At 31.8% G+C, this 12,426-nt stretch overlaps 2 protein-coding genes across 3 annotated transcripts; one reads left to right on the top strand and one right to left on the bottom strand.

Annotated features, from left to right (window-relative positions):
• The first annotated feature begins 496 nt into the window (after nucleotides 1–496).
• LOC107472906 (heterogeneous nuclear ribonucleoprotein Q) lies at nucleotides 497–5,020 on the top strand. Of its 2 annotated transcripts, none has more exons than XM_016092429.3 (9): nucleotides 497–646; nucleotides 1,411–1,932; nucleotides 2,048–2,164; nucleotides 2,234–2,374; nucleotides 2,461–2,637; nucleotides 3,083–3,287; nucleotides 3,379–3,557; nucleotides 3,667–3,761; nucleotides 4,403–5,020. In XM_016092429.3, exons 2-9 carry the CDS (start codon nucleotides 1,447–1,449, stop codon nucleotides 4,542–4,544), a joined length of 1,542 nt encoding a protein of 513 aa, XP_015947915.1. In that variant the 5' UTR covers nucleotides 497–646; nucleotides 1,411–1,446; the 3' UTR covers nucleotides 4,545–5,020. The 2 variants fall into 2 exon arrangements, with proteins under 2 accessions (XP_015947915.1, XP_015947917.1); XM_016092431.3 differs by having other exon boundaries at nucleotides 505–870.
• A 1,640-nt stretch (nucleotides 5,021–6,660) lies between these two features.
• LOC107472905 (3-ketoacyl-CoA synthase 1) lies at nucleotides 6,661–10,148 on the bottom strand. The gene is made up of 3 exons (XM_016092428.3): nucleotides 9,339–10,148; nucleotides 8,592–8,832; nucleotides 6,661–7,555 (listed from the first exon to the last, which is right to left on the bottom strand). The coding sequence occupies exons 1-3, from the start codon at nucleotides 10,006–10,008 to the stop codon at nucleotides 6,841–6,843; spliced, it is 1,626 nt and encodes a 541-aa protein (XP_015947914.1). The 5' UTR covers nucleotides 10,009–10,148; the 3' UTR covers nucleotides 6,661–6,840.
• Between the last annotated feature and the right edge of the window lie 2,278 nt (nucleotides 10,149–12,426).

The raw sequence follows: 12,426 nt of genomic DNA, 5'->3' as shown, positions 1-12,426 counted from the left end.
TTACCACTAGAATATACTATGTTAGTATGTTTGACGCCATAATGTAATTTGTGGTAGAATAATATAACGAATTGACTGAAATACCATATATGTAGCCATGTAGGCTTATATATAACTCTAAAATAAAGTTCATGAGACATGTAAGTTGTATAAAAAAAAGTATAATATTATTTTATATAATAGTAATTACAAATTAGTTTATTACAAAACTATTTTATATAAATTTTTGTTCTTTGTTTTTTTGGTCAGACTCTATTATCTCTTATATCGAAATGCTAATTGGGTTAAATGTAAGAATTTTTGGTGGCCTTTTCAATATTTTGGGTTATCAACTTATCATAGAAAGTAAAGTATCAACTCTACACATTCTTATGGGCTGAGGCTGAGGCAGAGGCAGAATCTATGGGCTTAGTTTGGAGAATTAGGTTTGAAAAACGCCGCAAAACCCAACCCGAAATTGAAGGCACCACTTTCACATAAAAACGCAAACACCACACTTTCTCTCACCATCGTGTTCTTTCTCTCTCTCTCTCGGACAACACTCTCTCTATCTTGAAGGGCATCAACAACTACAACACAGAAACACAGAACCCTCTTCCCTCTCTCCCTCTTCACACAAAAATCTCACATACAAATCACATACATGGTATGCAAAGTCACTTCCTTTTTCTCTCTAGTAATATTCTCTCCAATAAAATATGCCACCTTTTCTTCTTCTTCTTCATCTTCTTCTTCTTCTGGGTTCTGGGTTGTGGAGCTCTCAAAAATTAATGCCCCACTTCACATACCCTTCTCTTCTCACCATTCTCATATATCTCATAATTCAAACCCTCAATTTACCATTAAAGGATCAATCTTTTCTGTTTTTTGGTATGTTTACTTCCCCCCTTTTTTATACCCATCTGTTATTCGCTTATTCCTCTTTGAATTTTGAGTATATATGTTTTCGCCCCTTTTTAGATTTTTACAAAAAAGGATATTTATTTTCAATTTAGCTTGTGTTTGGATTTTGAAGCTTTTGAAATTTAGAAATTTGAATCTTTCATGTTTGGATCCAAGAATTTAACAGTGGAATTTGATTAAGAAACACAGATCGAGACTCCCTTTTTCATGTATTTTAGGTGTTTGTTAGAATGTTCCATTAAATTAGCTGACATCCCTCTTTTGAGCTTGAGATTAGCAATATATTTTGTGGTTTTAGCTTGAACATTTTAATGGTAATATACATTTTGTATGCATCTAACTATAAACCCTATGAAGTTATTTAGTAAATAAAGGAAATTGCGTTGCAATTAGGTTCATTCATTTAGCATTTTTGTGAAAACAGTAAATGCTTCAGCTGGCCTTGTGTGTCTGTGAGTTAACCATGCGGCAACCTAGCTTCATTCAGTTCTTGTGATTATTGTGTAGACCTTCAGGTATTAGTGACAAGGATTTGAATCAATCATGTCGGAAGGTGCTGAAATCGATGAGCGTGTGGACTTTGATGATGAGAATTACATGGAAGAGATGGATGATGATGATGTCGAGGAACAATCAGATGGCGATGATGAGGATGATGATGATGATGGGGATGGCGATGATAATAATAACGATAATGCGAACGATAATGATGACGATGACGACGATGATGACGATGATGGAGTGGATGGACAAGGTGAGGAAAATGCTGAAGAACAGGAATATGAAGACTCGGGGGAGGAGGCTGGTGGGAAAGACCAAATGGCCAAAGGGGATAGAACTGGCATTACCACTGGGTCCGAAGGAGATGGGCTGAAACCACCCTTCATCGACGAAGAAGAGAAACAGAAGCATGATGAACTTCTTGCAATGCCTCCTCATGGTTCTGAAGTTTTTATTGGTGGACTTCCTCGGGATGTTTGCGAGGATGATTTGAGGGAATTGTGCGAATCGTTGGGTGAAATTTTTGAGGTCAGAACTGCTTATGTAATGCATTGTGTTATGGAAGACTCTAGGTTTTTTGGCAAGTGAGAGAGAAAAGCTGAAATATCTAGTTAGAAGTTTATTTTTGTTGTTACTTTTTCAGGTGCGATTGATGAAAGACAGGGACAGTGGAGAAGGTAAGGGGTATGCTTTTGTGGCTTTCAAAACAAAAGAGGTTGCACAAAATGCCATAGAAGAGATACACAATAAGAAATATAAGGTATTCATGGTGCTTTCTGCAATCGATCTTATATGGTGATTAGTTTTAATCGAGATTTTCCTGTGACAGGGTAAAACTTTGAGGTGTTCACTATCTGAGACAAAACAAAGATTGTTCATTGGTAATGTTCCGAAAACTTGGACTGAGGAGGAGTTTAGGAGAGTAGTCGAGGGTGTTGGTCCTGGAGTTGAAGTCATTGAGCTCTTTAAGGTGCAGTCTTCAACTAATCTATGCTGATAATATAAACTTACATATGTTGCAAGTCCTTTAGTGCTATTCGGTTGTGTTTATTGCAGGACGTTCAAAATCCTAGCAGGAACCGTGGGTTTGCGTTCGTGTCGTATTACAATAATGCATGCGCAGATTATTCAAGGCAGAAAATGTCAACTGCAGGTTTTAAGCTGGAAGGTAATACCCCAACTGTCACATGGGCGGATCCAAAGAATTCAACTGATCATTCAGCTGCTTCCCAGGTAAATTCCTTGATGAAGGTTGAACAGTAATATAAAGTGGTTTTATATAAAAGGGAATCCTGTGTCACCCGTAATAATGAATAATGAACTAATCAACAGACCATAAATTTACTTATTTGTTTTGTTGGTTTAAATATGTTTTAAGTCCCTATAAAATAAAATATAGGACAGTTTTTAATATTAGACACACACACATGGACACATTTTTGCCCTTGTTCCTTATAAGTACTTCAGAATATACAATTTAGTTTCTAAAATATTGCCAATTTCACTTTTGGTCCTTACAAATATTTTTTTAGTTTTATTTTTCACTTATTATTAGATCTAAGTGGTAGGAGCCAAAAATCTAATAAAGAGAAGACGGACCAAAACAAATGCAGAAAACTGTAGTCGGCAAAATAAAATCATATTTACACCTAGAAAACTGTTTTTTGGGAATTCTCAGGTTAAAGCTCTTTATGTGAAGAACATACCTGAAAATACTACTACCGAACAACTCAAGGAACTGTTTTCTCGTCATGGAGAAGTAACAAAAGTGGTCATGCCACCTAGCAAGGCCGGAGGGAAGCGTGATTTTGGTTTCATCCATTATGCAGAGAGGTCAAGTGCATTAAAGGCCGTAAAAGACTCAGAGAAATACGAAGTTGATGGTACTTCTTTATGATTCAAAGTTATATACTGGGTTTCTGTCTGACTCATATGTTAAAGCATACACCTCTTTGTGATGGATTGGAACTTCAGGCCAATTGCTCGAGGTTGTTCTTGCCAAACCTCAAGCTGAGAAAAAACCCGATATGGGTTACGGCTATAATCCTGGACTTGCACATCCTGGGTTTGGTGGTGCCTTTGCTGGAAATCCGTATGGCTCGGCAATAGGTGCTGCAGGAGCTGGATATGGTGTTGCTCCTAGCTTTCAACAGGTAATTACCGATCCACAATCAACTCTTTTGCTTCTTGATCTATTATATCTCCAGTATGTCCTCATGTTGTTGCATCTCATCTTATGGATCGTCATCTATGTATGAGCAGCCGCAGCAACCAGTGATATATGGTAGGGGTCCAATGCCGGCTGGAATGCAGATGGTTCCGATGGTATTGCCAGATGGTAGAATCGGCTATGTCTTGTAAGTTATTACTACTCTTGGACTCAGGCGTGTTTGAATTAATAGCTTATTGAAGTCCTTGTATTCTGATATGTAGTAACAAAAATTCTCATTTTTTAATTTTTTAATAATCTTGTGAAAATGCTTATTTTTAAGAGTAAATGCTCAAATAGTCTCTTAAATTTTGCACACGAGTCAAATTGGTCCCCCTAAATTATCTAATGTGCATCACGTTAGTCCCTAGCCGATGCTCTGTGCCGTATTGCCTATATTGATTTCCACCACAATAACATCATTTTGTTGCATCCTATGTGGTACTTCATAGTTCAATTCTGCCTGGGTCAAATTACACGAGGACGGAAAATGGGTTACAAACTAATTTGATTCAACAGAAATTTGAGGGACTAATTTGACTCGCATAAAATTTTCGGGATCAATTTGAACATTTACTCCTGATCTTTACTTCTCTAAAAACACTACTATACATAGATTTTTTGTGTAGTATAAAGCCATATGGTCAAATGGGATAGTTTAAAATATGACTATTGACTTCCAAAATGTTTAAATAAACAAGTCATGGAGTGTTATTCAAACAGGTCTATAACAAGCTTCATTTTATTTAGTATGATATACTGAATTAACTTCCATATCGGTGTTTGCAGTCAACAGCCTGGTGTACAGATGCCAGCACCTCGTCCACGCGGGCCTGGTAGGGGCAACAGTTCAGGGGGTCCTGCAGGAAGAGGGGGAGGCAGCGGCAATGAGGGCAGCGGTAAACGCGGTCGGAGGTATCAACCGTACTAGGCTGCAGTTACAAGTGATATGGCCATTTTCTTAGCTATGGTGAGAGGGGTTTGTAGAGCAAGAAACATGTAAACTTGTTTGCTATAAATACCTTGAAACCAAAACCCCCACTGCATAAAATATTCCATTAGTAGGGAGGAGGGGGAAAAAAACAAAAGAAAAAGTCTATATAATACTGAAGATAAAGTTGTACCATTAGGACTATGATTCTGCTGTTTACTATTGATTGATGCTAGGTGAGTATTAGCTTTTGATTTTAACTGTGTATTGCTTATATAGGCAGCAGTAGAAAATGTTGATTATTTAGTTTTGACTTTTGAGAAACTTCATGGATTTGTTGCTTTTGAGAAACTTCATGACCCTTTTAATTATTTAAGGCTATCAGAGTTTGTTAGGCCCGTCTCTTCAAAGCTCAAACTCTAACATATATGTATTTTTTTTTTCTTTTTTAAAGATAGCTCTTAAACTTTCTTAAACATAGGAGTAAATTTATTTACTGTAATTTCTAATAGTAATTCTTTTTTATGGTGCATAATCATCCAATATTTCTTTGCATATATGTCTTAGACTAAGAAACAAGTCTCTTAATTGGATAATTGTTGTGACCAATTATCAAATGGTAATTAGACAAAAGTACACATGAAATAGTTTAGAATGAATAAAAATATACATCAAGACTTGTAAACATCAAAGTATATTTGATTCATAAATTGTTTTTGATGGACAAAAATATATACCGGACATTTATAAATATCAAATCCTTTGCTATAAATATGGTATTTTGGTTTATCAAAAATAATTTCTTGGTGTATTTTATTTTAATATTTATAAATTTTTTGTATGTGTTTTTGTCTATTTCAAAATCTTTCATGCGTACTTTTGTTATTTTTTTACGATCTAATGTTAAAAAAAAAAATAGGTCTATACTCATATACTATTTGCAACTGCAAAAGATGACTAATAAGATTACTTTTCCACTTGTCTTCCTTGTTTTACTCCTTTCAGGTTTAACTAATTTCCTAACACCCAATTTCCTTGTCTCGCCATTTTTCCAAACGGAACAAAAAACAAACTAAATGTGACTAACATCCAATTTTCTAGGTAGGTTTAGGTTCAATTTTGACACAGGTCTCGAGTTTTTTTTAAGGATAAAAAATTAAATGAATTTTGTCTTAATAAATAGATATTTTATTTGTTATCTTATTGCTAGTCACCATGACATATCCAAGCCTTTCTTACCTAGTTGATCAATATATGCTCACACCATATATTATATTGATCCTATATTTTAATTTCAATTGTATTCTTGTGTACCAATATGGTCAACTTCTATAAATGTTTAAGATTTTTGCCTTTTAGGTCTTTGGATCGTTTGAAAAACCTCTTTTCTAATTATATTTTATTTGATCTTCAATCTTTTTCAATTGCAGATTAAAATCCTCATTGATTCCAAATAGTATATACACTATACAGCATGTGGCGAAGCGAGATGAAAAACATTGGGAGTTAGCCACTAATTTTTATTATGGGCAAAAATTAGAAAAACCTTCAAATTCATGAAAATAACTTTTTGAGTTTGGATTCAGGAGTTTAATAATTATGCATATATAGAAATTTGTGAAAATTTAATCTCATTGTATTTTTAACACATTTTTTGGAACAATTCTAATGAAATATTTTTAGAATATTATTTTTAATATTTACAAGGAATAAATTAATTTAAAATTAAAATTTGCATCAGAAATAATAGATAAAATGAAATGATACTTATTTTAGAGAGACGGTATCATCTAAATAGAAAATCAATAAAATTTTGTCAATTGTATAATCTATTTTCATAGAATAATTAAAAATAATATAAAATTTAAATTAAATTGAAACCAAACATTGAAGTCACAAATTTTAAATTTTATTTCAAATAACTGTTTAAGCCATATGGTTCAACAAGCGCGATTTAACATTTTCTAGGACTCAAAATAAAATTGAAATGAAAGCTAACATTGAAGTTGCTATTATTTTATCTAGCATGTGGTTACAATATTGGATATACGTCCTTATAAAACAACTTTACATCTATAGGGCATCAAAATTAAATTTATATATTAATAATGTAATATAACTTAAATGCAAAACTTTTATTATTTGCTTAATCTTTGACAAAATATGGTGTTTACATAGCACAACTTTCTTCTTTGTTCTAATTAATTAAGAACACATCCAAATAACTTTTCCAAACTTAAACGTATATATTAATATTAATACACTATTCACACTTAGATTAATCAATATATATTAATTAAGCTTTAGGAAGTTGAACAGGGTACTTATCAATGGAATCATCCCAAGGGTTTCCCCTCCAATCTTGTTCAAGGTTGATAACTCTTAAGGCCTTCCAAACAGCACTATTGCATTTAAAACCTGATCCAAATGCAATTTGCCAAACCCTATCTCCTTTTTGAACTCTTCCCTTGGCTTCAGTATAAGCTAATTCATACCACAATGAACTACTTGATGTGTTTCCAAATCTATGAAGTGTCATTCTAGAAGGTTCCATATGCCATTCTTCAAGACTAAGATTCTTTTGTAATTCATCAAGCACAGCCCTACCACCTGCATGGATGCAAAAATGCTCAAAAGCATACTTGAAATTAGGTATGTAGGGTTTCACCTTGGCCCCCATTTTCTTTCTAATCAATGAAACTAAGAACATGAATTGTTCCGAGAAGGGTAGCACCATAGGCCCTAATGTTGTTATGTTTGTCTTTAGGGCATCGCCGGCGACGGCCATCAGCTCCTTCGCCAGGCAGACACCGACCTTTCCATTTTGATCTTCTTTTTGATAGACACAATTGTAGTTCTTGTCATCGGCTCCCTTGTGTGTTCTAACTGTGTGGACTAATTGGTACTTTGATCTACTTCGATCCGACGGCTTGTTCGACAAGAGGACGGCGGCGCCACCCATCCGGAAAATGCAATTGCACAGAAGCATGGAACGGTCATTACCAAAATACCTATTTTAGAAAGAATGCCCTAGTGAAGAAATTGAGATAATTTTAAAGGAAATAATGATATGATTTTTTTTTTGTGACGATGAGCATATAACTAATGGCGCCAAATCAACATCAAACTAAGAGAAAGATTAGCTTGGCTCTTATTTGTATCTTTTTAAAACTAAAATGTGACAATAAATCTTTAAAGCATGCATCAAATTGACTCATGACGTGATTTTTTAGAAATTATTTTGAATATATATATTACGACCACATATATTAATGGGACAAAATTTATCTATTTTATTAATGGGACAACATATATTACGCTTCTAAAAAAATTATTTAGTGCCTATTTATTTTATTTTTAATAATAATAAAAATAGTTGCTAATATATTTACTGATAATTAGATATTAATTATCTTATATTTTGTCGTTAAAAAATTTTAGTGTGAATATATTTTTAATGACTGTAAAAAATATATAACTATGATTATAACATATCGTAATAATAGTAAATATATAATGACTGCAAAAGTTAAATAAGATATTTATTAAGTATTATATTATTGTCATTAAAAATTTATCACTAAAAATAATTTTTGTTGTAGTGTTATATTATGTAAAGTATTTTACGCACGAAAAATTAAATTCACAAAAGCTATTGCTTTAGAGAATGTGTTCGAAATAAAATTATTTATCTGTCTTTTTTTATTAATTTAAACTTTTGTAACATAATATTAAAATTTTTATGACCAAAATATTTAACATTTAATCTTTGTCACTTGAAAACTAAAGAAATTTAGTATAAAACCAAAAAAAAGTCTTGAGTTTAAGTTTGATCTTTATTATTTTCAAAAATAAATTCGGCATAAGATGAAAAATATTAAAGATATAATTATTTTTTATTTTTTTATCATTTTAAATTTTTAGAATAAATAATTTTAGGAGAAAACTAATTTCTAACAACAAATTAACAAAACTACGACCCACTATCTAATATCTAACCAACACAATAAATTCTACCTAATTTCTATGATAAATATAAAACATTACCAATTGAGGGTTATATTCTCGGTGCTGACAACAATGGCATAAGAGTTAGGGTTAGCTCTGAGAAGGTCCTTGGCCATGTCAATAGAAATGAGGCCAGCACTGCAACCCATGCCACCAAGGTTGTAGGTCTTCACGTTGGTTCGGAGCTTGTAGTGGTTGACAATCATGGCTGAGAGTGATGGAGTAGGATTGAACAAGCTACAATTCACAACCACAATATCTATATCTCTTGGATTAACCCCTGTATGTCAAGGTAGTTATCAGTTAGGTATTTTTTTAATAACAAAGTCATACAAATTATTGTTATTTCATGTTATACTAAACATACATATATAGAGAGATACAGAACACACATTATTTTGTAGTTTAGTTTTGATACTAAATTTTACATTGCTTTTACTTATGTGAAAAAATAATTACCTTTTGTGGTTAGTATAATAATATATAATTAAATATTTATGTATAAATATTGTTATGTTTAATATGCATTGACATTATTATTATTTTATTATTATTATTCAAATAATTTAATTTTTATGCAATGTGACACTATTAAATCAGCAAAAAAGTTTGATTATTTAATTATCTATTAACTGAAAAGTTTCATAACATAAACATATAATAGATGAGAAAATCTAATGATATCTATTAATATATAGCAACTAAAACTTAATTATAAAAATTCATCTATCACCAAAAAATGATCAAATTTATATTTCTATTAAATAATTTAGAATTTTTTTATACCTGTTTTAGCAAACAGAGCATCTAAAGCACCAAACATCACAGCTTCTGCTTCAGCACGTGCCTCTTCCATGCATAGTCTCGGTGGACGAGACATAACTCCTTTAGGAAGATATGTCTCGTCTCCAAGACCAGCACGTGATGAAATTCTTCTTTGAAATTGAAGAGTCTCATCTTGAAATTCGCCGCTCTCTTCAGACATGTTAAGGAATGACTCCACGGATATTTTTTGCTCTTCCTCGGGCTTATAGCATGCGAAATCCACGAGGTACACCGGCTTGGAGCGTTTGGCCAAGTAGAAGGCGAGGAGGAAGAAAAACAACGGCGGCGCAACAAGCTGAATAAGCTTATCCAAAGCCAAAACCGGCGGTTGAGCAATTAGGTTTGACCAAAATTCTAAGAGCTTGTCCAAATTGAGATCCTTGAGTTGAAGAAATGGTGATGATGAGAATGAGATGAAGAGTGGAACCATGACAAAGATGATGATGAAAATGGTGGTGATATTCAACGAATAGCCATAACCTAATAACCCTAATTTGACATACTTGAGCTTCACGGATTGGAGAAAATCCGGCAGCTTTCGCCGGATTTTGATGACGGCCGAGGACGAATCCTTGAAGTCCATCTCGGCCGTTATTCTTTCCTTTTCCATGTCTATGCTATTGCGTCTCATTTTTGCTCCTTTTTTGCTTCTGTGTTTTTTTTCAACCTTGTGAAGAAAATAAATCTTTTTTTTTTTTTATGTATTGTGTCCTTTCTTTCTATCTATTTTTGCTAAGTGTATTTGCTACTTCTCTATGTGTGTGTATAGAATGTGAAAGAGGTTGGTTTGCGTTGGTTTATAAAGCAGGGTGGAGTTTGGAGGAAGTTGAAGCACATGATTATTGGAGTTATTATTATCATGAAATAATAATAAATAATAATAATAATGATTATTATTTAGGAAAAGTACGAGGAGCCAATGAAATATTTATACAATGTGGACAATAGAGGTTTATAGAGTATTAGAGATATAATCATTAGTGTTACATTTTCTCATCAGCTGAAGTTTTTGGGATGAGTGGTATCATGACATGGTATAAAAACGCTAGATTCGAAAGGTCAAGAGTTCGATCCTTGGTGAACCAAAAAAATTATCTTATCGAGAAGATGTTTATTATCCCTTGTACTCGGATGGTTATTCTAAATAGTATAGGGGATGTTCATTTCATAACTCAATAGCTATTGTACACATTGTACAAATAGTCCATTATCTCCCTAGCGGGATCCTATTATTTATTATTGTTATAGTTGATGGCATGGAAGCAAAGGTTGGCCTACACGCTCCAAGAACACATGGGCTTAGGTTATTAACCGCAAGAAAGCTATTATTGTTCATGAATTAAATTTGAGGGTATGATAGTAGGTTCAAGTGGTGGATATATAGCTCAACCACTTTTGGAATAGGCAAAAAAAAGAGCTTTACGGAATCAAATTAAAATAATAATTCAAAACGTGAAAAACTCAAATGATATAAATACATAACTAATGATCCAGAAGCTAAGGAAACTTGATATGGTTTTGGATTTTGCTTGCTATCGGTAAGATGCAATATTTGACCGATGGGTCTTGTTGGAAGCAAGAGTCAGCAAAACAAATAAAATGTACTCAGAAAATTAGCTATAGTAAATTAGTTATTTATATAAAATATTGTTAAAAAAATAATATTAAATAACTAATTTTTTCAGTTAATATTAATTAATTTTTTAAAAATTATTTTATTTTTTTAAATTTTAAATTTTAAACTATAAATTTTAAATTATAAAATTTAAATTCTAAAAATATAAATCTAAAATATTAATATAAGATATAATGAATAAAAAGCTAACATGTGTTTGATTAATAAAATGTACACTATTTTTTTATTTGGTAAGAAATATTTAAGAATGAACTGTGATAAAATATGGCAAAATTTAAATGGTAAAAAATATATCTTAAATATTTTATCAAACGTTATTTATATTTTAAGCATTATGCATATATATTTTTTATTTTCTAAACACTAAATTATCAACACTATCATTCTTTTAAATTAAATTAGTAGTTTACTTTTGTCCTCCTTATTCTTTTTTGAGCGGTCCCCTTCATAGGCTTCAATCCCTGTTACAGAATGCAATTACATTGAGCAACGAATGTTACTTTTCTAGAGGAGATATGTTATTTAATAAGGTGAAAGATTTTAATATAGAGTAAGAATGTAGAAATACAAAGAGAAGTTGTAACTTTCTTTTATTTAAGGAGTGTGAATTTATTTAAATTATATTTATATTAAAATTAATATTAAACGAAGGAGAGTCATAAAATTAAAGATGAGTTATCTCTGTTCACATTATACCATTTAGGTATATATTTTTTTTCAAATCTTACATTAACACGAGATGCTGGTAAAACATTTTACATAAGCGTAAAATTTAACTTGTCGTCTTTACTCACATAATTATATAATAAAATTAATGGCGTCTTTTTGTGCTATATTTTTTTGGCATATGTTGTATATATAGCTTAATTTTGACAGAAAATATACCTGTTTGTAGGGTCCTAGTAAAGTAACACCTCAATACTATTTAATTTTATGGGCATGTGTGACTAATGCAAGTAAGGGGTGAAAGAGAAAGGTAGTTTTGGAAAATTTAATGGTACATGGACGGTGGTTGTTGGGAGCTGGCCATCAAGGAACAATTAATATCATATTAAATATATATTTGCTAACTTATGGAAAAGCTCAACTCTCCTCCTAGTAACTTGAAAACCAAAAAATTTTTAAAAGTTGATTATATGTAGTATCTGCTGTGAATTCAATCAATCTGATCACAAGATTTCAGAGTTAGAAACTGAATTTTTGGCATCTATTAAATATTGAAATTATACAGTAGCTGATCTAAATATCTAACTATATTATTGTTAATAGGTTGGGGGAAATATATATATTGGTTTATTAGGTCAACAAATTCATGAGCAACGATATATCTATACAAATAAATATATTTTGATAATTGATAAACTCTCGAACCAAATGAAAAAAAAAAGGATTAAAAAAAAAAAAAAACGGTTA

This window comes from Arachis duranensis, chromosome 2 (assembly GCF_000817695.3).
Source record: "Arachis duranensis cultivar V14167 chromosome 2, aradu.V14167.gnm2.J7QH, whole genome shotgun sequence".
Classification (NCBI taxonomy): Eukaryota; Viridiplantae; Streptophyta; class Magnoliopsida; order Fabales; family Fabaceae; genus Arachis; species Arachis duranensis.
The sequence above is the reverse complement of the archived record's forward strand: the minus strand, read 5'-3'. Positions and strand labels throughout refer to the sequence as shown.